Source organism: Phodopus roborovskii, unplaced genomic scaffold, assembly GCF_943737965.1.
Source record: "Phodopus roborovskii unplaced genomic scaffold, PHOROB, whole genome shotgun sequence".
NCBI lineage: Eukaryota > Metazoa > Chordata > Mammalia > Rodentia > Cricetidae > Phodopus > Phodopus roborovskii.
This window is the reverse complement of record NW_026126482.1, coordinates 13,227,551-13,253,947: the sequence shown is the minus strand read 5'-3', so window position 1 is coordinate 13,253,947 and position 26,397 is coordinate 13,227,551. Positions and strand designations below refer to the sequence as shown.

Sequence of the window (26,397 nt, the reverse complement as noted above, 5' to 3'; positions counted from 1 at the left end):
CCGGGAAGGCGGGCCGCGGTAGAAGGTGGGCCGCGGGCCCGGGGGAGCCAGCAGCGAGGCTGGGGGGAACCCAGCGGGGAGACGGTGGCCCCGGGACGACAGGGGAGGCGAGCCGCGCAGCTCCCTGCCTCCGACTGCGGGAGCACAGTCCGCACAGCCCTGCCTCAGCCAGAAGCAACTCCTTGGCCTTAACTTTCTTCTGACCCCGAAGTGGGATGGACAGGGGGATTTTTCCTCCTCTTCCTGGGCCCGGCAGTTTCCCTCCCATCCCGAAATGCGCTTGAGTTGCTGGCTCTTGGACAACCTCCCCCTACCCCTTTTTCCTAACTGGGAGCTGCCTTGCGCGATTCGGTGAACTTTCCTGATGCTCCGGCCCCCAGAGGTGGAGGACAAAAGTCAGGGGACCTGAGAGCAAGCTACTGTGGGACACAGCTTACCTGGCATTGGTGCAGCTCAGGTGCCCGCATTAAACCCCCAGACCCCCAGACCTTAGGGGCGGAAGACAGTCCAACGACTTGCATCTGAGCCACAGGACTGGGGAGATGAGGGGTTCTGTTGTCGCTCTCGTCTCTGCAGCCTTGCCCTAAACTGGCTCTTTGGTCTCACCTGTCCTGCTTAGGGCTTATTTGTTTATTTGCTGGAGGGAAACGAGTTGGGGGTCGGGAGGAGGCTCCTCTATCCCCTACCCAGGTCACCCTGCTGAGCTGTACCACACACCCAGTAAGAAACCTGTCTGCCAGATTTGCCATCTCTCTGCTTGTCCCCACATAACACGTGGAGAAGGTAGGCTCTGCAGGTGAACCTCAGAGTCTCAAGGCTCTGCTACCTTGTCAAAGCAGAGTCCTTAACATCCCTATCCACACTGCAGCTGCCTATCAACCGTTTATTCCATTGCTGGCCACTGGAGGATATCCTCTCATTGAGCCAGAATCTGCCCTCAGGCACACCCTACCCTCCCCAAACTTGTGAAGCCGGGAGCACAACTCAGGATCTGGCCAGGGGCAAACAGTGCATTTGCCGAGGGGACATGTGTGGAAGGGGAGATGGGAAAAATGACCTGGGAAATTGGGGGCAGGCAGGGTACCCCTCCAAACGGTACAGAACGAACTCAGTTCAAGCCACCTGCCCTAATTCCTGCTGTCACCTTTGGTCCCCTCTGTCCTGGTGGCTCTTCCCATGAGAGGTCAAGGAATCACTATTAAGCCACTGTCCCTGGATAACATCAGTGCCAAGTGTAAATTCCTGCAAATAAAGGTTATAGAATATAGTAGACCCAGAGCGAGTCCTGCTGGGAGCAGAAACTACCCCTGTTATCTAAGTGACCCTCCATTTCCGCAACAGGTGATACTGATGCCACTTAGCAGGGTTAAAAACTGAAGCTCAGAGCAGTTAAATGCAGTGACCTGCCAAGGGTTGGGGCAGAGAGAGCAAGGGAAGAGCATACCCCCACCCCAAGTCCTGAACCTGTGCCTCTCACCTCCCTCCCCTCACCCTTCTGTCGGAAAGCCTGTCCTCCCTCTGGTGGGGTACTGACCACTGAGTACCTCCACCTACTCTCCCTACCTTCTGATGTTCTCTCTGGCAGCCAGCGGTGCCCACTACAGCTGTCCCTGTGGTTGGATTCAGACACTTTGCTGGTTCTCAGAGCTCTCCTGGGGTGGCTGCACTGTTTAGCAGCAGACAGACCCTCTGGCTCTAACTTCTGTTCTTTTTTTCCCATCTCTTCCCCACCTCCTATCTCTAGATGTTTATTGAGCACCTACTGTATGCTGACAGCTGGACCCCAGGGCTCAGAAGGGTCTCAGCTTTCCTGTTCACCCTGGAGTAGAGAGAGCCAGGGATGGACTTGGATTTGAGTAGACTGTGGAGGAAAGCATGGAAAAACAGGTGAGTCATCCTCTGAGAACATGACCCCGAGAGGGGACAGGGAGGTGATAGTGAGATGCTCCTGCTGGCCATAAGGAAGAGGTGATCCAGAGCCAGGGCAGTGTGGTCTGGTGGCCCCCTCTGCTGGCGCTTCTACCCCCTCCACTCTTCAGGGCTCAGCTCCAGTTGAGCATTGGTGCCCACACCACCACTCATCCCCAAGGGCTCTGCCTGTGGTCCCTGTAAGGTAGGAACTGTGGAAACTGGCTCACAGCTATGTGGTCCCTACACCAGCCTTGTGCCTGGTACCCCAGTGGCGCCACAACCTTGGTACTGCACAGTAGTCCAAATTCTAGGCACAGACAAGCCTCTCTCCACTGAGGCACACTGAGCAACTCTACTGTTTCCTTGTAAATACTGGGGTTTCCCAGAACCGGTCCTAAAGGAATGGACCTTTCCTCCTGGAATGGTGCTGGCCTCCTTGACAAGGTTTTCCCTCCAACCCCGTTTATCTATTTAGTGTATGTGCATGACCATGCATGTGCCACAGTGTGAGGTCCAGGAACAGCTATGCAGCAGTCAGTTCTCTCCAGCATGTGAGTCCCGGGGACTAAACATGGCCTGTCAGGCTTAGTGGCAAGCAATTTACTGGCTGAACCATCTTATCTGGCCCCTCCTTTATTGAGAATCCTGACATGGGTGGGTTGTTTCTGGACTCTATATCCAGATTGTCGATGTATCTATTTTTATGCTAATGTTACATAGTTTTGATTATCGTCCTCCATAGTGAGCATTGTCATCAGGAAGTTTGAGTCTTTTTTTTTTTTAATAAGATTTCTATGGCTATTTGTGGTTCCTTAAGATTCCATATGAGCTGAGCAGTGGTGGAACATGATTTTAATCCCAGCACTCAGGAGGCAGAGGAAGGTGGATCTCTGTAGATCAGGCTGGCCTTAAACTTCCAGGGCAGGCTCCAAAGCTACACAGAGCAACTCTGTCTTGCAAAACATAATAAACAAATAAAGTGTATACACACACACACACACACACACACTTGGGTCAAGTAAAGTTGTTTGTCATGCAAGCCTGGCAACCTGAGTTTGATAGATTCCCCAGAACCTACATTGATGTGGATGAGAGAACTGACTCCACAAAATTATTATCTGACCACTACATGGATGCCATGCCATGCACACACACATACACACATGATTTGTAAATATTTATTTTTTTTGAGAAAAATGAATTTTGCTATGGATTGTAGGAAAATCTGTAGGTTTCACTTTTATTACTATTTATTTATCTTGCAGAGAAAAACTAGGAGTCAGTTTCTCTTGTTCTACCATATGGGGCCTATTGATCCAACTTAGGTTGTCAGGCTTGGCAGCAAGTGCCTTTACCTGATGAGGCATCTCACCAGCCCTGTAGTTGTTTTAAGTGGTTATGTATGAAGTTTTTGAACCTGTGAACACATCTGTCTTTCCATTTAATTGTGCCATTTGCATTGCCTCCTTGGTTTATTCTGTAAGTTTTTTTTAAAGTACTACATTCATTTATTTCTAACATTTACTGTGTGTATCTGTTCGTATATATGGGGGGTACAGAGGACAACTTGGAGGAATCTGTTCTTTCCTACTATGTGGATCCCAGTGTTCAAACTCAGCTGGCCATCAGGCTTGGAGGCAGGCACCGTTATCTACTGAGCCATTACACTGGTCCATTGACTGCTACATTTAACAGTCCTTTTGATTCTATCTTTTTTAGTTTTTATTTTATCTGAATGGATGTTTTCCTTTCATGTGTGTCTGTACATCAGCTGTGTGCCTAGAGCCCATGGAGTCCAGGGTGTCAGATCTCCTTAAACTAGGGTTACAGACAGTTGTTACCTGCCATGTGGGTGCTGGAACTTGCAGCTGGGTCCTCTAGAAGGGCAGCCGGTGCTTTTAACCACCGAACCATCTTTTCAGCAACCCTTCCCCCTTTTAAAAAGACTCTTGTAATGTTGGCTTGCCGCCAACGTTGTAGATAACTGCACATGACCTTGAACCCTGTATCCTCCTCCTTCCATCCCTTGAGTGTGTGGCTTACCACCACACCTGGCTTCTGGACTGAACCCCATGCATACTAGGACAACTTTACCAACTGAGCTACATCTTTAGCACCAGAATTCTCTTCTCATTTATCTTGTTGAGCTTGCATATTGCTCTTTACTGAAGTCATGTATTTTAACAAAAGGTATAGTATGAGGGTGCACTTACATGAAGGTATAGCCTTTAGAGCTATCCTGGACAAATGTGCCCTGCCTAAGTCCCACCTGACCTCCAGATGGCTACCCTGGTACCTTGGAAGCTTTCACTCATTCTGCTGTTTTTCCTGGAACCTTCCACCTCTTCTACCTCATTTTTTACATGGATCCCTTTTAACGTGAGTGTTTATATAACGCTCCTGCTATCCCCACTCAGGTGACGTTTCACAGCCCCCAGAGAACTGTTCCTTCTGCAGCAGGCTCAGTGACAGTCACTGTAACTCTCCTGGAGTGATCAGTCAGGGCACCAAAGACTGGATTGGTATCCCTCTACCCAGGAAAAGTCAGCTCTTTTGATCCAGATGCATGGGTTTTGGAGTTCTTGTGCAGGGTACCTGGTTCAGATTCTCAGCCTGAATTCCCATCTCACCTTGTCAAAAAAAAAGCATGACTCGCTGTAGCTCTGGCCCCTTAGGTATATCCATTCTCTGTGGATCTACAACTGTTCACATTCTACCCTGGGCTGTTTCCAATTCCAGAAGACAGAGGGGAAAAGTAATAAGTATAGGCCATGGGTGAGTAGAAGTGACCCAACTATGGGCTCAGAAGCTCCCACTTACCAGGCATATGCAAATCCAGGACTGTTTAACAAAGGACTAGAGACTGGGTGCCCTGGATAGCAGGCATTTACCATCTCTGGCTCTGGAAGCCAAAAGTCCCTCATCAGGGGTCTTCAGGGATGTAGTGCTTTAGAGGTAGCAGAGAAGGAGCTATGTCTGGCCTCTGTCCACCTTCTCACAGCTTTGTGGCCTAGGACAGTGTCATTCCTGTCTTCTCATGGCCTTGGCCCTGTACTTCTGTGTCCAAGTTCCCTTTTTATAAGAACACCAGTCATACTGGATAAGGGCCCATCCTACTCCAACATGACCTTGTCCCAACTCCTCAGCTAATTGCATCTGCAGAGGCCTTATCTCCAAATAAGGTCACATTCTGAGATCCTAGGAGTCATGTCTTGGCCCAGTGAGTTGGGGGAGGGGAGTATGGTTCAGACCCTAATATAGGGTGTTCCATCTTTACAAGAAGCTTCTGTGTGTCTTACCTGAGGGCCTCCAGGCCACCTGCTTCCTGAAAGAGCTCACAGTGTGAGACAGGGAGCATGAGCACCCTAAGGTGGCTTGGGAAAAGACAGAGCAGCACCCAGCCACCCAGGAAGCCATGGGTAGAGGAGACAGGCAGGATCGGCAGACCCCCTAGGGACAGGCCATGACAAAAAGACCTCTTTCCTGCCCACTGTACCACATGAAGGGCTAAGCAGCACAGAACATGCTTCTAATGTATCATGGAGGAATGTAGGCTGTGAGGGGAACAATAAATTAGCATATTCTCAGAGTTGTTCACTAGCGCTTGGCCTGCAGGAAGAAGAGTTGGGTTAAGCTGACTTTAGGGGTTATTTGTTGGGTTTTGTTTTACTTTCTCTCTTTCTGTAGCTTGCCCTGACTGCCCTGGAACTCACTCATAGACCAGACTGGCCTCAAACTCAGAGATCCAGAGATAGACTGACTTTTGTTCCTTTTGTCCATGTAAGTGATGTGTGGATGAAGGTATAGACAGGAATTATCCAACATTCTCTGTCAAACAGAAAATGAAGGATGAGGCTACATTAACCATCAACATGTTTACCCTCCCTACAAATCAAGGTCATATAAATGAAAGCCAATTTTTCTCAGTCAAAATTGGCAAAACACCATCAGACTGGCCTTGCCAGGCAGCTGAACCTGTTAATACAAACAGCTCATGGACTCTAGGGGCCAGCTATACCAGGGATAAACAAGAAGCAACAAAGACTCACCTACAGTGCGGCATGGCTACCCTCGCTCCATCTCCTGTACTTACATTTTGCTTATTAAATGTGAAACCTTGTGTTGCTACTCCTTTTTAATGGAAATGTTTCAAGCTGCGTGTGGTCCCTGTGCCTTGTGCCTTGTAGGGAGAGCAAGGCCTGGCAAAGGTTAAACAAGCAGAATGTCCCCTCTGTGCTAAGGAGAAAGAGACATTACAACCAAAAAGGTTGACCCAGTGTTCAAAATAGTTGTTTCAAGATGGCAGAGTTAAAGAAAAAACCATGAGTTTCATTTTAAAAGATGAAAACAAAACAGACAAAAACCCCAAAAACCTACCAAGAACATCAGACCAACCGCGATCTGCCATCGGTCCAGAAACACCACCAGGTTGTGTTCATGTTGGGTATGTACAAAGTCAGATTTGTTCCTGAATTCTGCCAGAGCCACATGTGGCCAAAGTCCTTGAGCCATCCTGGCCTCCCAGGGATCCCGTACCATGCCAGTGGAATGTGAAGAACAGTGGGTGTGTCTCCCGCAAAGTGAGCTTCCAGAACATTCCACTTCGAGCTCAATCGTAAACTTCCAGTCTACAAGTAAGAGGAAGCCAGCCAGGAGTGGTCTCCAAGGCCTTAAACATGCAATCCCAGTGATAAGAAAGCAGGGCAAAGATGCCACAGCAGAGACCTCCCTGAGACCTCTGAACAAAACTGTCTGCCCCTCACTTTAAGCCGGAAGGACATGCTAATCAAGTTTGCTGTCCCCGGGTCAGAAGGACTGAGGAGCCAGACTACTGAGGTTTGTGGCTGTCACTGAGGGAGCCCCTGCGAGGGTGCCACGGGTGAGGGCACATTCAGTTAACAGTCTCCTCCTACTTCTGTTGCCGGGCATTTTGGGGGGATCCAGGGACTTGCTTCCCACAGGCCATGGTCCTCCCCTTTTGCATGATACAGGGCCTGGCTACCATACACAACCAAAGGTTCTGGTGGCCTGACACGGGCAGCCGGAAACAAGGCTCACTGTCACTGTGACCCTAGACACCAAATTAATAGAATCGGACAAGAGGCAATCCCCCACGTAATAGGGAGGCCGCAGCACCGCAGGCAGACGGCGGTGTGCCCGGCCCCGCGGCTGGGCCTGCGGTCCTCCCTGGAGCCTGCGGAGGCCGCAGAGCCGAGGAAAGCCGCTACCAGGCCGCAGACGCGGCTTTTAAGTAGCAGGGCCTGACGGACTGAGCAGGCGCAGTCTCGGGCCTCGTCACACGGTTCCGCCCCGGCGCCATAGCGTGAGGGGCCAGCGGCCCAGGGCACGGCTCGGCCCCGCCCCTAGATATGCGCGCGCATCTGCCGCGCAAGCCCCGCCCAGCCCGCCAAGCCAGAGGCCTGGTTAGGGAGCGCGCGCTGCAGGCACTTCCTGGCGGTTAAACCAGACACACCTAAAGCAAGCTGCAGGGAGATTGAGGTAAAAAGATGGCATAAAAATCGGCCACACTTCTAACTCCAACTTTAAGAGATTTAATCCAGATCAGTTTGCCCCCCTTAGGCCTTTATGAAAGTACTTTTGACTTCTCAGCCTGATTGGTCGGAGAACGTCTTTAGTGGAACTCAAAACATTGTGCTCTTAACAGCTTTCTAATGTCCCTCTAGAATTACTCTGACAGGGTAAGGTATTTCTGAACTTTTTGTTATCTGACGAAGCTCTTCATGAGCTACCTCAATTTGAACTAAATTTCTGTAAAATCTACGCTTTTACAAGTGAATTTAAAAGCCACACCATACTTTATACTAAAAGAATAAAGATTTTTATTAAGCATTGTAAGTTGCATTCAATAGCCTCCGGATACACCACACCACAATCCATCGACAGTCAATCAGACCCAACAGCAGTTCATTCTTCACAATCCATGAGTTAGGGCGGAACTCCCTTCAACTTACAGTAAGATCCTACTTAGCTCTTGCGGGCAGGGGCTGGGGAGTTACACCTCATTTCTGATCGCTAATGTGATGAAGAGCATCGGAAGTATATGAAACGTGAGAAGTGATTCTGATTCAAAGGACACTGTTGGAAACAGTAAAAAAACATCAAAAGGATAGAAGTATACCTGCTTCTACTAAATTCCTGATGGGGACTTCTCAACAACAAGCAATCTGTTTCCTGCTACAGAAGGGGGGGGGGTGTTTGTTTTTTAAGATCAAAGGGGATTTTTCTTCACAGAATTTCATATTTTGCTAATATGAAGGCATAAAACAGCAACAGAGAACAATAATGCACACAGCAGTGAGTACACCAGGGTAATGTCGATATTCCAAACGGCTAGATAATTTTGGGGGGTTTAGAATAAATGCAACAGAGGTCAATAATCACAAAATTTTAAGGTTAGAGCAAGATCAGTCAATGACTAAACAGAGTTAACATCTTTTATAGGACTATTACTGATTATTAGCATTTTTGTTTTGCAAATGGGCACGTACTGGTAAGAATGGAAGAAAGGACAATAACATGCATAATATTAACTACACACTTTAAAAATTATGAACCATGCAGAAGTTTAGCTCAAGTAGTAGTACTAATGGTCTACATCCGATTCAAAACCACATAGCTCATTGATCACAGATGCATGGTATTAGTCACGAAGTTTCAGAGCACATTGTGTTGATTTTGAAAGGTCATTTGCATCTTCTATGATTTCTCCATTGAACTTGCTTGTAAAGTATGTATGATGTACTGTGTATTCAAAATCAGCACAACAGCAGTTTACTCTATAATTTTTTTTAAAGTTTTGATAGTTGCACTTTTTTTTAACACAAAGAACCACATCAACAGTGATGAAATTTAAGTAAGAAAGAAAAACTGTGGTTGTGCCTTATTTCTTTCATAATCATAAAAATCAAAGCCTTAAAACAAAGCTTCATTGTGAAACAGTAATGCAAAAATCAAATATAATGGCATACATATGGTGCCAAATGCTAAAAATTATATTTTAAGCTATATATACTTAAACACTGCCAAAATTTGTATTCTTTATAGTTCAAGAAACACAACTCTAGGCTTTTGTCATAACCAGTTAAAACTTTGTGTACTTCATTTTAAGTGCGGGAGTCAAATGCTCTTCATTTTCTTTCTCTCTTTTTTGTTTTATTGTAGCATTTTGACTACAACTGGTTAAAACTAAAAAAAAAAAAAAAATGTGTTGTTTAAATCTCTGATATCAAAGAGGGATCTGAATTTCCAAGTCCTCATTTTTCTCTTACGGAAAGGACAAAATGTACATAACTGCAGGCTCTCTTTCTCTCCAGATAGTCCTAAATCCTTACCCTTCCAGCATCCTTCACCCTCTATAAAAATAAGTTTACTCTTCTTTATTTAAGACAGCTGCCTCCAGAGCAGCCTCCCTGCGGCAGGCGCTGTCTGTACTTAGTGCATTTAAGTGAGGATTTGTATTGCACGTTTTAGAGTCATTGTTCAAGGCACTTTCAGAGTGGCTGGGGGCCCTGGTGTCGCCTGTACTCCCATTAAGTTGGGGCACTGGCTTCTCCTCGGCCATCACTCCGTTTTCAGCCAGGGACCCTTCTGAGGACACGGCAGAGGACTTGGATTCCCCAGATTTCGACTTCAGTTCTTTGGCCACTTCTTCTGCTGAAGCAGCATAAGGAGGCCTGCCCTGTTGAAAAGAAGAGGTGAGAAGAAGTTCAGGCATGGAGGAGACGGGGCTTGGTGATACTGTCTCAACCAAAGAAGGCCAAAAAAATGTGAGAGGCTAGGCCCTCTGCATCTCTCCTGCTTGAACTTAAGCTGTCTGGACTAATTCCTTCTGCGGCCCCTTCCCTCAACATCTCTGCTGGTAATGTTTGTTCTGAAAGGCAAAGTCCCACTTGGAGTGCTCTATCTAATATCTAACCCTTACATTGTACCTAATTATTTAAGTTACTAGCACCCTTGAGTGAGCCTCCTCTGATATGGAGGCTGTCCTCATCCTTTCCAAGATGCACAGTATCTCAGAACACACATGCCCCATCCTTACAGTCGGGCAACCACAACACAAAGCAATGCTGTGTGAGTAATACACAAGGTTGTGAATGACCTCTGCTGGATCGCCCCTCTTCCTCTAAGAAGGTTGACAAATCATTTCCTTGGGTAAAAAAAAAAAAAGTCAACTTTGAGCCTGACACATTTACCAGCAACCCAAGGCTCTCTGAGAGGGTGATGCCTCTACCCTGACATGTGACAGACACTATGGCCTGGTAGTTTTCTACCATAAGCCTTCTCCCTTAAAAAATCAAGTTTCTAAGTCATCAAGTTAGGGCAATCAAGGACTAAAAGTCCCTCAAAACAAATGAGATTGAATGTGAAGTGGGAGCTAAAGGAAGAGTCTCAGGGTGGGGAATGACTATCAACAGAGTTCTTCAGGAGTGAGAAGGGCAGGACTGATAGCAATACTTGCTCAAGCTTGAGAACAGACTAAACACCACCAAAGATGACCCAAAACTTTTAGTAAAATATTCAGCAGCTGTCAGAAATCTTAGAGTAGTTGAACAGAAAATTTTTAGAGCAGTGAAACTTCTGCCACAATATGGCAATGCAGACCCCAGTCAGTACACTTGTGTTTGAACCTGTGGAATGCATGGAAGAAGAATGATGTCTGACATAAGCTAATGTTGTAACTAGGTAAAAATGTGTTACACCTGTTTATGTCACAGAATATTACTTTAACCATGTAAAGGTGTGTTTACATTTGTTTATGCTACATTTGTTTAATTTTGTAAAGTTGCTTTGGCTGCCTAAGGCACCTGATTGGTCTAACAGAAGGCTGACCGGCTAATAGCTATGCGGTAGGTAGCTATGCGGGGATGGATGGCGGAGAGAATAACTGCAGAGGAGGGGAGGGGAAAGAAAAGAGAAGTGGAGAATGAAGGAGAAAGAGGGAGATGACAGGGGCCATACAGCAAGACACCCAGAATGAAAGAAAAGTAAAAAAGCACTGAGCTAGTGCAACAAGCATAAGATAAGGCCGACCATTCATAACTAGGAATAAGTCCCTGTATCATGATTGAGGACCTGTTTGGTAGCCCAAAAGAAAGCATGCTACCAGCTATGACCTGGGGAGATTTTGTGTGTCTGGGAGGAGTACCAATGGTAACAAAGGCATCACTCTGAGAGAAGGTGTAGATATCGGGAAGGCACGAGGGGAGTGTGCCGGTACAGGGAAGTCTACCTTTCTTAGTACTATGAACCTAAAACAATTCTAAAAATTAGTCTTAAAAAAAAAAAAAAAAAAAAAAAAAAAAAATACCAGTTGGGCATGCCTTGAATTCCAGCACTCACTCAGAGGCAGGCAAATCTCTGTGAGTTCCAGGCCAGCCTGGCTCACATAGTAAGCTCCAAGACAGCCAGGGCTATGCCCTGTCTCAAAAACAAACAAACAAAAACAAAAAAACAAAAAACATAAGCAAACAAACAATCCCCAACAACAAGGGTAAAAACACTGACATGCATTTCAATCCCAGGAATACATACAAAGATGAAAGAAAAAAGGTTAATGCAACAAAGTTGAGCTTTTGTTGCCATATGGCCAGGGTGGTTCATGAATACATATATGTGCATCATACTCACACACATACAAAATAAAAAATAAATACAGAAGATATGGCATGGTGGTCCATATGGCACAGTGGCCCACAACTTTAATCCCAGCAGCCAGGAGACATGGATCTAAGGCCAGCCTGGTCTACATAGCAAGTTCCAGGCAATCCAAGGCTATGTGGTAAGATAATCTCAAAACAGAAACAACAATCAAAAAGGAAAGAAAAAAGGAAAACAAAACAAAATAAAAACCCTAGAGGTAAACTGTAGCCTGAGTTATAAACTGGAAGAAGAGAGGAGGCAGACAGGCAATGAAGAGCCTGCCAAATACCAACGGTAGGCGTAGAAGAGCTAGTGAGAGGGCTCGAATACTGAAGATGAAAGCAACAAAGGAACAGGGCCAGAGCCAAGCACTACCAACCCACTGGACACAAGTTCCTGAAGGGAGAGATCTGAGCTCAGTGTTATGAGTGTGGTGATCAGAGCAACAGTGCCAGGGGCTTCTGGGAAACCAAAACCAATCGGGACATGTAGGTCAAGCACATGGATGGGTTCAATATGAATGCCATTAGGTAAGCTGAAGAAAATGGAGTAAAGTAAGACAACAGTACAAGCCAGTGTTCTGATTAAGAAACTAGTCTTCACATTGAACAGTTTCCTTCAGTTCTTCTGGAGGGGCCATTCTTCAAGAACCCACTGAGAAAAGGGCTTCAGAGACCAGAACAGATGCCTAGAGCCTGAAGGGGACATGGAACAAAAGGGTATTTATAGAACCTAGACAAATGAGGCAAAATCATGGCTCCTCGCCTGGATAACAGATAAGAATAGCACAGCTAGTGCATAAAAAGAGGGTGGTGTGAGAATGCAGGGGGCACACACAAACATGGCCTCCAGCTGTCCCCCACAGGAGGCTGGCTACAGCACTGAGCAGGCACGGAGCCTGCACGTGCAATGTGTGACAACGCACTGACTAATCATGGGACGAGTTAATTTAATCAATGCCCGCCAGAAGCAACATTCTCCAAGACGGACAAGTTACATTTAGACACTACACAAGAGTGAAAGCACACTGCCTCCACATGGCAAGTACAAGGTACAGATGTCCACAAGAACAGGAAGTTCATCCAGGGAAAAGGACATCTGAGACAAAGAAGAGATCAAAGAAAAGCATAGATATAACAGGTAACAAGAGGATTTTATCTTTAAAAAAAAAAAAAGTGGCACAGCAAGAGAGAGCGAGGTGTTAAGCGCACTGGCTGCTCTTTAATAGGGCCTGGGTTGAATTTCCAGCATCTACATGGAGGCTCTCTAATGGTAGTCCCAAGGACTCCAACATCTTCTGGTCTCTGATGATCATGGTGCCCAGACACACATTCATGCAAAACATCCACACAAATAAAATAAAGTCTTTTGTTTTTTGAGACAAGGTTTCTCTGTATAGTTCTGGCTGTCCTGGAACTTGCTTTGATCTGCCTGCCTCTGCCTCCCCGAGTGATGGGATTAAAGGCATGCCCTGCTGAAAAATAAGCAAGTCTTAAAACACACACACACACACACACTCATTCTCTCTCTCTCTCTATCATCCTATATATTACATGTATACGTTGAAGCAGGAACTGTGATCTATCCTGTGGGCTGAGTAACTGTCAGCATCTGGCCTATAGTCTCAAAATCCCATTTCCCATCAGATGGTGGTACAAGCCTTTAATTGCAGCAACACTCAGAAGGCAGAGGCAGGTGGATCTTTGTGAGTTTGAGGCCAGCTAGCAGCCAAGGCTACATAGTGAATCTCTGGCTTTAAAAAGAAAAAATAAAAATCTACTTTCCACTAAAGAAGTTGCAAATTCAGATGACAGATAGCCACGGAGCCTGAGCCCTCATCTGGTCCACACAAGCCACAAACACAGAGCTATCACCCCAAGGTGATATCAAGGTGAATCATGGGGAAGTGACTCGGGCTCACAGGGAGTTTTGTGTAAATATGGAAAGCACCTATGAGCCAGGTTATCAAGTCAGAGGACTGAAAACTGCCAAACAAACTCACTGCCCTACAGCTGGAGTACAGGCAGGGGACACTCAGCCTAGAGGGAGGCCATGGGCAGGAGTAGCAGAGGGACACCTTGTTGACATTACCTGAATGGCTCCCTGGCTTTTGTAGCCTCTGCCATAGTACCTTCCACCTCTTCCAAATGTTCTAATCACTGGAGTGGAAATAACTCCCCTTGGACGCCTGGGTCAATATAGAAAGACAAGAGCAAACAGACTTAAATCTATCAAAGATTATTTTAAAATACTCCCAAATAGATCTTATGCTGTGCAAGACAGCTAGTATTAAGTATGGTCACATTAAATTCAAGGAATCATTTTTCTGGTTCACAACCAAGACATTTGACTTCAAAACTAAAACTTTGATATTTTTTTTAAAAGACAGTTCATTAATTGAAAAATGCATGTTTAATTATTTAATAATGGCTAATCAAACAATTATATAATGCTACATAAGAGGATTCTATGTAACCCCACAAACAATGTTAAATAGGAACTACCCAGTGACTTAAGAACAACTCCTTTGGGGGGGGGGGGGGCGGTGGTAGCGTACGCCTTTGATTCCAGCTCCACTCAGGAGGCAGAGGCAGGAGGGGGTGGGGTGGGGGAGCAAGTCCTGCTCAGGAGGTGAGGCAGCCAAAGGCTGCTTTCTACACGTACACAAAGTACACCTTCCAGGTCCAGCACTTACCCTCTTGCTGGCCCTCCCACAGACACCACCTGCAGAGGGAAGGGCCCTCGGCCCCCACGGCCCCGCCGGCTTCCAGCCCAGTGGCCCACCACAGTGCCAGCTATTTCTAGCTTCCCTCCCTGAGAAGGAATGGGTTGGACTCCTGCACAAAAAATAAATAAATTAATTAAATTAAATTAAAAAAAATACACAAGAAGACAAGATCTTTACAACCACGGCATTAGGGCTGACATAGAAAACAAGCAAAGCAACTCCCATTCAGTGCTGGTTCCTATTTGGTAAAATCCATTTACCTTGTTTTGTAAAGGGTTTATTACAGAAGGCTCTCTGTGCACACAACCTGATTTCTTTTTTATTATTTTGCTCTCCATGTAGCCCTGGCTGTGCTGAAACTTTCCAGGCCAGCCTCAAACTCATCAGAGATCCATCTGCCTCTGCCTCTGCCTCCTGAGTGAGGGGATTAAAGAAGTGCCAGGCTCTGCACCCTGCGATTTTAAGTTGTAATTAAGAGCCCATAGGGTAGTAAACACCTGTAATCAAAACACTTGGGAAACTGGAGCAGGAGGGTTGTAGATCGGAGGCCCAGCTGGAATACAGAGGGAGACCCTATATAAACTTAAAGAGGGGAGGGCTGGTGTGAGAGCTCATCCATCCAGTAATGGTGCACGCCACCAGGTTTGATGTATAATTTGTGCTCTGTCACCAAGATCCCCATTTGGAGGAAAGAACCAACTCTGGCAAGTTGTCCTCCGACCTCTTTAAGTACCTGCAGCATGTTCATACATACTAAATAGATGTTTAAAATACAAAACAAAACAAATGGATCTGCAACTGAGTTGGATTCTAACTGCCAAAGTGAACTCCTATGTAGGGTAATTCAAGGCTGAAGTGCAGCTGAGTGCAACTAGCTTGCCTTCACACCACTAGATGGGCTTTGTGAACCACAGGATGCTTTTCTCGAAGTAAACACTTCCAAATTTATACCATTAGCCAAACATTAGAGAAGTTAATGAATCTAGAAGTAGCCCTTCCTCTCTTACTCTCATAATACTAGGAACTGTGTATAGACCAGACGAATGCTCTACCTCTGAACTATATGCTCAGGCTCTCACTGTGCAATCCAGGCCTGCCACGAACTCTTGACTCTCTTGCTCTGTGTGTAGGTGGATTATAGGTGGACTCCACACACTCCATATTGTTAAAGCAGAATTTCCCTGAGCACAAACTTAAATATACACTGTATTCATCAACTTCTATTAATTACTGACAGTATGATAGTTTTCTGACCTAACAGGTAAGTACAGGGAAACCACTCACACAAATGAGCTTCAACACGCTACTCCCGAGCTTATCACAAGCTCCCTGCCACCCTTGTGTCAAGACATGTACCCATGGGCCCACGAAGCTGAGGAGGCATGAAAACAGTCTGCCTCCCAAGTTACCCACCCTCTTACGAGAGGGAAGCCTGTGTTTCCTGTAGCCACATGAGAAAAGTATAAAGAAACAGATAAGACGGTTTTAGTTTTCTTGAGACAGGGTCTTGGCTGGTCTGGAGCTCCCAATGTAGACCAGGCTGGCCTCAAAAATCTGCCTCTGCCTCCAGAGCGCTAGGATTAAAGGAGTGTGCCACCACACCTAGCCAGACAATATGTTTTAATAATAGCTTATTTTACTCCAATGATATTGTTTTACCAGATTATTAAGATAAATAATGGTTTTCATTATGTATCATTGGCTGACACATGACTTGATATGTACAGCAGACTAGCCTTAAACTAGTGGAAATTTTACTGCCCCATCTTCCTTTTTTTTTTTTTCCCCTTTTATTAAAAATCGATTTTTTTTATCCTCACATAATATATCCTGGTTACACTTCCCCTCCCTCTACTCCTCCCCTCCCATCTAGACCCAGTTCCCTTTCTGTCTCTCGTTAGAAAACAGACTTCTAAGGGATAATAATAAAAGACAATAAAAAAACTGAAACACTGAAATTGGACAAGCAAATAGAAGGAAAAGAACCAACGAGAAGGCACAAGAAACAGAGACCCACTTGTTCACATACTCAGGAATCCCAAAAAAAAAAAAAATCAGAAGCCATAATATATACTCAAAAGGACCTGGTGCAGATCTGTAAAGGCCCCATGCATGCTGCCTCAATCTCTGTGAGTTCCTAAGTGCTTTGGCCATGCTGATTTAGAGGGCCTTGTTTTCCTGGTGCCCTCCATCCCCTCTGGCTCTTAAACTCTTTCTGCCTCCTCTTCTGAAGGATTCCCTGAGCCCTGAGGAGGGAGTTAATGGAGAAATCCCATTTAGGGCCTGCTCCTGTCTTCTAAGGGTTGAGATTACAGGCATCCACTATCACCACCCTACTAAGATTGAAAGTTTACTGAGCTAGTTTATATCTATTTTCTGTCCTGAACACATTGCATGCACTTGTATCAGGTCCACAGCTGATTTACTTCAGGCATGCACCACACAGGACAAGTGTGAACAGGACAGCTCCCTGTACCTTCTCCTCCACATATTGGTCCAGGTAGCACCTCCCCCTCCCTACACAGGACAGCCAGCATCAGAGTCCAGCTCCAGAAGGAGCTGAAACACATCAGGGTCAAGAATGACAGAAATGGCCACAAGGCAGAGAAGCCCTCAGGAGGCTGAGGAACAGGAAGGACAGGGGTCCCTGGGGCTGTAGACAACTGGTCCTCAGCTACATCTTTCCATACACCATGCCTCTTGCTGGCCATTAGGTAATTGAATTGGCAAACACTACCACCCAGAAAGGAATGCCTATTCTGAAAGCAATTCGGAATGTATCAGACCGATCCTGCAACATGACTTGATAGCGTCAATAGAATTTCAATAAACTATTTCCAGAACTCTTGCCCTTTACAAGACAAACAAATGAAGAGATATATAAGGAACATTTACAATAAACTACTTGAGATTACACTTGTCTTTAAAAATATTTCTATAAAACAAACTATCAGAGACTTTTGTGTGCCAGGAATTCTGCACCTGCTGCCAGTTTCTACACAAGTACAAGCACCTTTACCCAAGTATGGCTTCATTAGAAACACCAACATGCAAAGCTGGCAGCCTAGCTTGTGAAAACAAAGTGTTGGCCATGTCACACTGGTGCATAGACAAGTTCTCTTCCAGGTAGACATTTAGTGGCTTATCCTGGAAGGAGAGACAGGACAGCGACAATGGGGCCAACTGCACAGACCTGAAGGCACAGGGTCAGTCAGGGACTCATGAGAAAGGCACTACATTAGAGATGGCTTGCAAGGACGGCCAAGGAAAGACGTGCCAAGTGCTAGAGCAGAGAAAACGCTGGCAGGCACAAGCCTGGGAGGGGTGTGGGTAATAATTACCGCCCTGGGACTTGCTAGTCCTGCTGCTGTCACTGCCTGAGAAGGCTCCACAGGGTCCTGATGCTGCTGCCACCCGGAAGGCACGGTAAGGGCCTGTTGCTACCGTTTCCCCATAGTGGCCTCCAAAGCCACAGACTCCTGTGGGACCCGGAGTAGAGAGAAACAGAAAAAGCATGAAAGGTTCAAACAGACCTCCCACGTACAAAGTAGGCAGAATAGTCCATATCTCTTTCCACTTCTGGGGAGGGGTCTCCCAGGCCTTCTTGCTATCTCAATATCCTAGCCAGAAGCCAGCCTCTCTCAGTCATTCAACACTCCTAAAGATCCTGGAGATGTGCTTCCAGAAGAGCACTCCCTGACGCAGATGACTCCTGTCCCGTGCATAGGAAAGATAACGGAAATCAAAGTGGCTCCCTTTTTCTTTCTCACCATCTCCTTCAGAGTCCTACTCTCTCATCCCTAGGAAGAAGTACTGACATAATATGACATCCTAAAGTCCGCTGTTACAGGTCTCCACATGGAGAAGAACCACACACTCTTTTCCCCCACTCAACAGATTTCCAAAATACGACTCACCTGCAAAGCCCCTGCCCCTGCCCTGTGAGGGTGGGACTGGTCCAAAGTGCCGAGGATACACAGATGCTGGATAGAAGGGCAGAGCAGGAGGTGGTGGGAAGGGGAGTGGGTGGTTCTGCCGGGAGAAGTTGAGCCCCTCTAGGATGCTCTGGCGCATCTTTTCCACCTTGGCAGCCTGCTCAGCCTGCAAGTCAAATAACAGGCAGGTAAAAACTTCATCCACATTTTAACACATCTGAAAAGTCACTAAAAAAAACAGAAGTACTACTGTACAAAGTATGTATCTGCACATCCTCCTAATTATTTTCCATTTTTAATATTAATTTATCTGTAACAGTCTCTCTGTGTGGGTATGTGCAATGTGTGAAGTGCCTACCAAGTGGTCAGATCACCCTGATACTCGTGGCTGTGAGCCGTCTTGTGTAGGTCCTGGGAAATGAACCTGGCTCCTCCACAAGAGCAATACATGCTCTTAACTGCTGAGCATCTTTCCAGACCCTCACCTACTCCTGATGTTTATTCTTAACCTAAATCAACAGTCATGAGAACCTAGCCATATATTTCAGTTACAACGATTCACACTCACTGACTCAATGTGCAAGGAGTTTTCTAAGATCTAACTCTGTGTCTTTTTTATTTTGTTTTTGTTTTTCGAGACAGGGTTTCTCTATGTAGCTTTGGAGCCTGTCCTGGAACTCACTTTGTAGATCAGGCTGGCCTTGAACTCACAGAGATCCTCCTGCCTCTGCTTCCCAACTGCTGGGATTAAAGGCATGTGCACATTACTGCTGGCTAAGACCTAACTCTCTTAAGTAATGAGAATCAATGATTTATTGAAAATGATCCATTGGGGACACTCCATTTAGTAGATGGCAGGTGGGTTGAATAGTTTTATGTCAACATGACATAAGCTAAAGTCATTTTAGAGATGGAAACATGAATTAAGAAAATGGGCGGAGCTATCCCTGGGCTGGTGGTCCTGGGTTCTATAAGACAGCACGCTGAGCAAGCCACAGGGAGCCAGCCAGCACCCCCCACAGTGTCTGCCCCAGCTCCGACCTTCAGGTCCCTGCCCTGTTTGAGTTCCTACCCTGACTTCCTCCAGTGACGAACAGTGACATGAAAGTGGAAGTCTAAAAGCCATTTCACCCCAAGCTGCTTTGGTCATGGTGACTCATTACAGCAATAGTAACTCTGACTAAGACAGCAGATTTAGTTCACACACTGCATTTCGCTATAGTCCAAGATGGCCCCCTGTCCCCAACATACCTGACCATCACAGAGGTCGATGAGTGGGGTCTTTTCCCGGCTGGCTTTGAGAAGTTTGGACTGGAAGAGCTTCCCATCAAAATACATCCAAGGACAACAGTGTTCCCAGGGGATGGGCTGTCCACACGCATCATTGGCAAACAGTGCCATGTCTACTCCGCTCATGAAGAGAGCTGACAGCTGAATTCCTCGGGGGTCTAGGTTTTCAATCTTTAAATTGAAAGAGTAATTTATATGGAGTAAGAGTACTACAGTATCATACTTTCCCACTAAAACTCCCCAAAGTTAACAGAGCACAATCCTCAACAAGAGTACCACCTTGGCTTCACCCAGACTCTGTCTTACTCAAAGAAAACATTTTTTTTTTAATTACCAGAATAGTTGGGAGCATGTTTTATGAACATACTGATAGTCTGAACACCGGCCATGGTCTAACAGAAGGGTGTCCAAAGAAGGTTTTAAGATCCTGCATTTTTCACGTAGCTGCATTAAGAAATTACTTGGCATAATTTCATTTTGAAATAAATTTGTACTATATGCTTGTTGTTTTATATGTTGTTTCAAAGAAGCTTAATTAAACTGTCAACATGGTTTAGTTCATAAACAAAAGGATGCAAAAAGAGAAACACTGTACTTGAGCTGGGCTTTACTGGCGTTCTCCAAACTTGTGTCTTTCTAGGCTGACCACTGGTACCTGCCTGGCCCGAACTCTTCTCGTACAGACAACGGGCAGGGGAAGACACCTGACACAGTCCAATCACTCTTGGTCATCTGTGTGCAAAGGGCCTAGTTTGTGGATTATCTAGGACAAAGGGTTAATTCTGCTCCGGTTTCTTTCTTCTCACCTTACTGATTTTTCAAGAATGAAGTCTTTGGGGGGTATGAGTCTAGATAAGGCCACACTGTGGCAGGGAAAATGGCTTTTGGGAAATGGCATTATATGAAACACACACACACATACAAAAAAAAAAAAAAAAAAAAAAAAAACCCAATTCAGTGCCAAGGACTAATGAATTTATGATTATCTGCTATTTATTTCCCACTGTTTGTAACAATATTTCCCATCACCAGCTAACATTCTTGCCAATCATTTGTAAAAGCCCCCCCCCAAGTTTTTAAGTCAATATGCAATTAAACTTTCCAGGCATAGAGGAGTCAGATCATGAATTTACAAATACTATTATTTATTTATACCTCTAGATCCTAGTGTCCCTAGTCATATACTTGTGAGAAGTATGAGGGACTGGGGTGATGGAATGAAGTGCATTTTCATACTTATGTGCAATAAAGAGAAAGAGAGGGTCAGTCTGAAACAAATGAATGTATAGTTTATTGAGAGCCCGCCTGTGAGTTATAGAAAGGAAGGAGAATCCTCACCACGGAAAGTGAGCTGGCCTGCTGGAGAGCAGCCAAGGGAAAGTGGGCTGTAAACAAGCAGAGCCACCCCCAGCATAGACACCCTCTTCCCCCAACAGGGACTGTGGCTACGAATCCCTCACGGGACCACTGCTTCCAGCCCATGTCCTCTGTGTCCTACACGAGAGAATGGAAAATCGGGATCAAGCCTAGGGAGAGATATAGTGGTATTCTAAAGGGTCTATCACTATGAAAATGTCCTCGTGACTTCGGCAACCTGCAGGCAACTCTTGAGATCATGGGTTACTACTGGTCATGCCCAGATATAAAGTCCCACTGCTTAAAATCCTGGCCATATCACAGTTAAGTGGAGTTTAACAGAATATAGCAGAGGTATACAACACAGAATCGCCCTTGATAGAATTACTTATTTCTGAATCTGTTGAGAGGACCTGTGTGCATTCATTCATATTATGTGTTACACTAGCCACTGAGGAATTACAACTGTGGATTTAAAAACTGATGTTAGGTCTGAGGACATAGCTCAATAGTATAGAATTTGCTTAGCATGCAAATCAATCCTCGGCAATGAAGATAAAAAAATATAATTAATTTCAAGATAATTATCAATTTTAGTAGTGGCAACCACTGTTAATTTAACAGGCAAAAGTTACTAAAATAAAAGCTAAGTAATCATGTGAATAAGATTTCCATTACTATGTATATTTGACTTCCTTCAAAAAATTTTCTTAATGTTTTAGAGATACCAGCCCAACATATAGCTCCGATGGCCTCAAACTTTTGCTCTCCTGTCCCTGGCTCCTATGCATATACCACAATGCCTGCCCACAATATTCCTAAAATCGACACTGCGGTGTTTTTTTTCCTCAAATATTAATTTAAAAAAATAGTTATTTATATGTATGTACACTATGTGCATGCCCACTGGATCTCCAGGGACTGGAGCTACAGACAGGTATAAACTGCCATATGGGTATTAGAAATTAAACCCCGGTCCTGTGGAAGAGCAGCAAGTGCTCTTAACTGCTAAGCCTTCTCTTCAGTCCCCTTAGAACTCTTAACTGTATAGATAACTACACTTATTGTATTGTGCTGATGGAGATATAACACTCAATATTATCCAAAGCTCCTCAACTAGAGAAACAGACAGAAAAATTCTGGCTTCACAAGAAATTTATTGGGCAGAATTTATTCTCTGCCCAATTAGTTCAAGAACCAAGTCTAGTGAGTTGACTTTGTTTGACTTCTACTTACGGGGCTACAGACTCTTACTCTTACTTTATGTCATATTTACCTATATGCAAAACAATTCTTACAGGTATCACAGACATGTTGCACGCCCCTAATACTGTCTTTAAAGCTCTTCATTTTTCCATCTTTTATATTCTGCACTTGGCATGTGAAACTGTTAAAAGAATTATAGGGATGTCAAGAACAACGGAGAAGAAACTGGACAAATATCACAATGGTAAAAGTTCCTTCTCCTCGTCCTTCACCCACCCACTTTGAATCCCAAGCTCAGGGCTAATTTTACCTTAATAATTACACTCACACTGAAAATCTAGGAGAATGGCTCAGAAAATATAGCAGGGAACAAAATGAGGGTCGTCAGTCACTGTCACAGGTACTCAGGGAGCCACACAGAACATGCTCAATTATTCATGGACATGGTGGACAGAGAAAGCATGGATGAGATGAATTCTTAAAAACTCATTTTAGCTAATGGTCCAGCGTCTTTTCCGACTAACCCTCCCTTTAGAAAAGCTAGTAGCAAGAGTCCAAACTGGCAGAAAAGCAGGACTTGCCTTCCTCTTTCCCTCTTCTGATGGCAAAGTGTATTGGGCACTGGCAGGGGAAGAGTGACAGGGTTAGGCAATCCATAAACGGGTTGACAGCCCCAGCACAGCAACAGTCAAGAGGTGACTGTGTCTTAAACTTAAAGTGAAGAGGCATCTTACAGAAAAGCACCGTCGTTGCTTTTGACATGTCAAAAACTTTAGTGATTAAATGAAAAAGCCATTTTAAAATTTAATTTTCTACCACTGAATACTGGAACTCTGAACCCTACATAGGAATTTTGGGTAACCTGAAATAAGAATATTCCTATCAATTCAATAACTGAGAGGATGCTTATCTAAAAAAAAAAAAAAAAAAAAAAACCAAACCCACCCCCGCCAAAAAAAATAAAACAAAACAAAAAACAAAAACAAGCTGCCTTCCTCTCAACCACACTGTGTTTCCTCACAGCCTTTTGGAAATGTACACTAATCTCAACAATGAATAGTGTGGGCTGTGCTCGTCAAACAGGACCGCCAACATCCACTCAAGAAGACCCGGCTGCAATGAGTCAGACAGAAGGCCCCTGTTCGTGGAGTGTATCTTACTGATACATCCTTAGAAATCTCTCGCCTGAGATGAAGATTCAGGAGAAAACCATGAAAGCAATAAGGCCTCAAAAGAACCAAAATGAAAGCTTTCAAAAGGTACATCCTGCATGTAGATCCGAAAATGAAAAGGACATGGGAGAGAAGATGGACTTTGGTTAAAGCAACTTGATGGTGAATAAGGCTTGGTGGGCATACCTGGTCCCTGGCGGTCTGATTTTCAGAACTGGGATGTCAATACTGAAGGAATAATCTACACAAGAGAAACAGGAGGAGAGGTAGAGGGTGGCACCACACTCTAGGGCAGTGACTCCACCCCCTGAAGCACAGCCTGCGGCGAGGACGGTGGTGATGGGACACCCAGGGAACACTCAGGAGGACCTGACTGGGTCCGCCACACTGCCTGACACCGAAAACAAAAGTGTTAAAGACAGCAACAATTTCTGCCTAACAAACAGAAAAGCTCGAGCCACAAAGTAAAGAACACAGTTTGAGGGGGGACTCTGCTGAACTTTGCTTTTGTACTTAGCTTGCTTCAAAAGGCATCAGAAGCCTCAAGGGAGTTCAAGTTAGCACCAAAATATGCAATTTAACATAATAATTTAGGGAAAAACCAGAAATTTATTGAGAACCACCTGTCAAACACTAAAAAATAAAAAATAAAAAAATAAAGAGCTAGTCTAAAATTCTTGTCATGAGATACATTGTTCATAAAGAACAGCCAAAAGAGCTAAAGCCAAGGCAATTTTATCAAAAGATTAGCTGATTTTAAATCAAACTGGGTAAAAAATTAAATAACTGATGACAAAGAAAAACAAAACCCTAACTTTAAAAAGAAAAGGCGGAGCTGTGAGTTTAGCTAAACTCAAGGTCTTGAACTTTCTAACATTTAATACGGAAATAGGAAAGCAATTATAATCATGAACATAGCAACTAATGAGTGTGGTGAAAAAGATGACACTACAAAACCAGGGCCAACTTAGGAGAAAATAAACACTGCCAACACAAAGAACACAAGGGAGTGCTAGAAGGCAAAATCAAAGGAACATGATATTAAACGCTCACGGAAAGGGGTCGGGATGATGGTCTAACACCGTTCTTCAAGCGGTTCTTTTTAAAAGGACTGGTCAACACTAGAAGGGCAAAGAATATGCTGTAGAGAAAACTAAAGTTGCAGCTAGGAACAATGGAATGAAATAAGAAAAAGACTCCCAGCTAGATGTTAGAAAATTCCTAAGACAGCCCTCCCAGGGCTTGGAATCCCCTGGTAAAATAAAAAAGAGAAGTTTATTTCCTAATGTGAAAAACAAGAATAAACAGGTAAAATCTGATAAACAGAACTGTTTTCTTACTTACAAACCCTGATGGCACAGCCATACCTAGACAGGAATATCCATCCCCCTTGCCTTGAAGGCTTTGACACATATGACATTAGTACCATTAGTTTGGTGCCCAAACAACTGTCTGGTGAAGGTTAGCAAAATTACACCAAAATCCAAAGCAAGACTTCCCAGGATAAGGAAACAAGGCTGATTGATACCTTGAGTTCCTGCAGCTGGTCCGGCTCATAGAGTTTGGGGGACAATGCCTGAGCCAGGAAGGCATCCAGCTCCTGACGCCGCAGAATGCGAGCTCCGGGCCACTGCACCATATACCTGGTGAGGAATAAAATGAGAGTGGAATGACTAGCTGTCAGCCAGTACTTAGAAAAACTAAGGTTCTCTGTAAATCCGGAATAGGGCAAGTCAAGAAGCCATTCTGTTTCCATGAGAGAATGCCAGTTAAAAAGTATGCACTTGATCAACACTCAGCATGCTAGAATGCTGTATTGTGTATAATCATTAAAAATAAGGTGCTTTGCCAGACCTGGTGGCACATGTTTTATTCTCAGTATTTAGGAGGCAGAGGCAGGTGGTTCTTGGTGATTTCAAGGCCAACTTTGTCTACACAGAGAGCTTCAGGCCAGCAAGGGCTAGAGTGACGTGTTTCATTTGAATTGAAGGCTCCTCAGCAGCAGCTGAACATTGGAATGTGCAGGAGGTGTCCACAAGAAATTACTCAATGCACTGAGGGTATCTTCACATTTGGAACATCCTGGTATGGACGGTTGAAGGGAATCAACTTCCACTAGGATGGGTGTGTCAAGCAGCCAACAGTCTGCATCACCACACAGAATACACCCTAAGTAGCTTCTAGTGTGGGAATGAGAACAGCTAATGGCAGGAGTCATAAACCCTCAAGCACACTAGTACTGATTCTTTGTACCCAACAAACCTTACAGAGGACTAGATCCAACTGCTAGCTACCACAAAAAAACAACCTGAAGGACAGACTGCTTTGTGAGCACTGGAGAACAACTCAAAGGAGTATGGAGAGTCATGACTTGCAAAACAATACTCTTTCCATTTTTGCCTGCTGAGTAGGCTTTCTTGGGCTTTAACAAAACCAGGAGCACTAAGTACACTAAGAGAAGGCGCAGGTAGGTCCTAATGGGATTGATAAGCAAAGTGGAATTTCACATGATTACTAAGAAAGAGGCAAGCATTGGTCTACATATTTTACAGACAGGGACTCATCTGTTGTGCTAGCAATTCAGAAGCAGGAGTAAGTATCCTGTATCAAAGATGAGGAAACCGAGAGACAGACACATGCTTCACAGTACAATTATGTAGCATAAGTAGATGGGCAATTAAATTTCCTTGTGAATGAATATTAAACATTTCTACTGCACTTAAAGTGAAATAAAAGTGATTCGAACTATCTATATTTGCACTGACAAAAATTATATTCTTTGGCTGGGAATGGTGGCACATGCCTTTAATGCCAGCACTGAGGCAGAGGTGGATGGGTTTCTGTGATTAGAGGCTAGCCTGGTCTACAGACTGAGCTCCAGGACAGCCAAGGCTACACAGACAAACCTTGTCTTGAAAAACAAAAACAAACAAGCAAACATAAGTATTACTGAGAGCTGGGCATGGTAGCCTTTATTTTCAGCACTCAAAAAAAAAACAGAGGGAGGGTGATCTCTGTGTCCACAAGTTCCAAGCCAGTCTGGACCACATAGCAAGTTACAGGCCAGCCAGAGTTATATACTGAGACCCTGTCTCAAAAAACAAAGAACAAATAAGAAATATACTTGAATTTGCAGTAA

General features: G+C 44.7%; 1 protein-coding gene across 1 annotated transcript in view; it reads right to left on the bottom strand.

Moving 5' to 3' along the window:
- Nucleotides 1-7,727: 7,727 nt before the first annotated feature.
- The window catches only part of Fam120a (family with sequence similarity 120A), an 86,775-nt gene continuing 68,105 nt past the window's right edge, over nucleotides 7,728-26,397 (bottom strand). The window contains exons 12-18 of the mRNA XM_051194317.1: nucleotides 24,787-24,901; nucleotides 19,486-19,695; nucleotides 18,217-18,400; nucleotides 17,641-17,778; nucleotides 14,267-14,408; nucleotides 13,663-13,759; nucleotides 7,728-9,610 (exon numbers count right to left, since the gene is read on the bottom strand). Coding sequence (XP_051050274.1) covers nucleotides 9,299-9,610; nucleotides 13,663-13,759; nucleotides 14,267-14,408; nucleotides 17,641-17,778; nucleotides 18,217-18,400; nucleotides 19,486-19,695; nucleotides 24,787-24,901 — 1,198 coding nt within the window. The 3' untranslated portion in view covers nucleotides 7,728-9,298. The remainder of the gene's footprint in view (nucleotides 9,611-13,662; nucleotides 13,760-14,266; nucleotides 14,409-17,640; nucleotides 17,779-18,216; nucleotides 18,401-19,485; nucleotides 19,696-24,786; nucleotides 24,902-26,397) is intronic.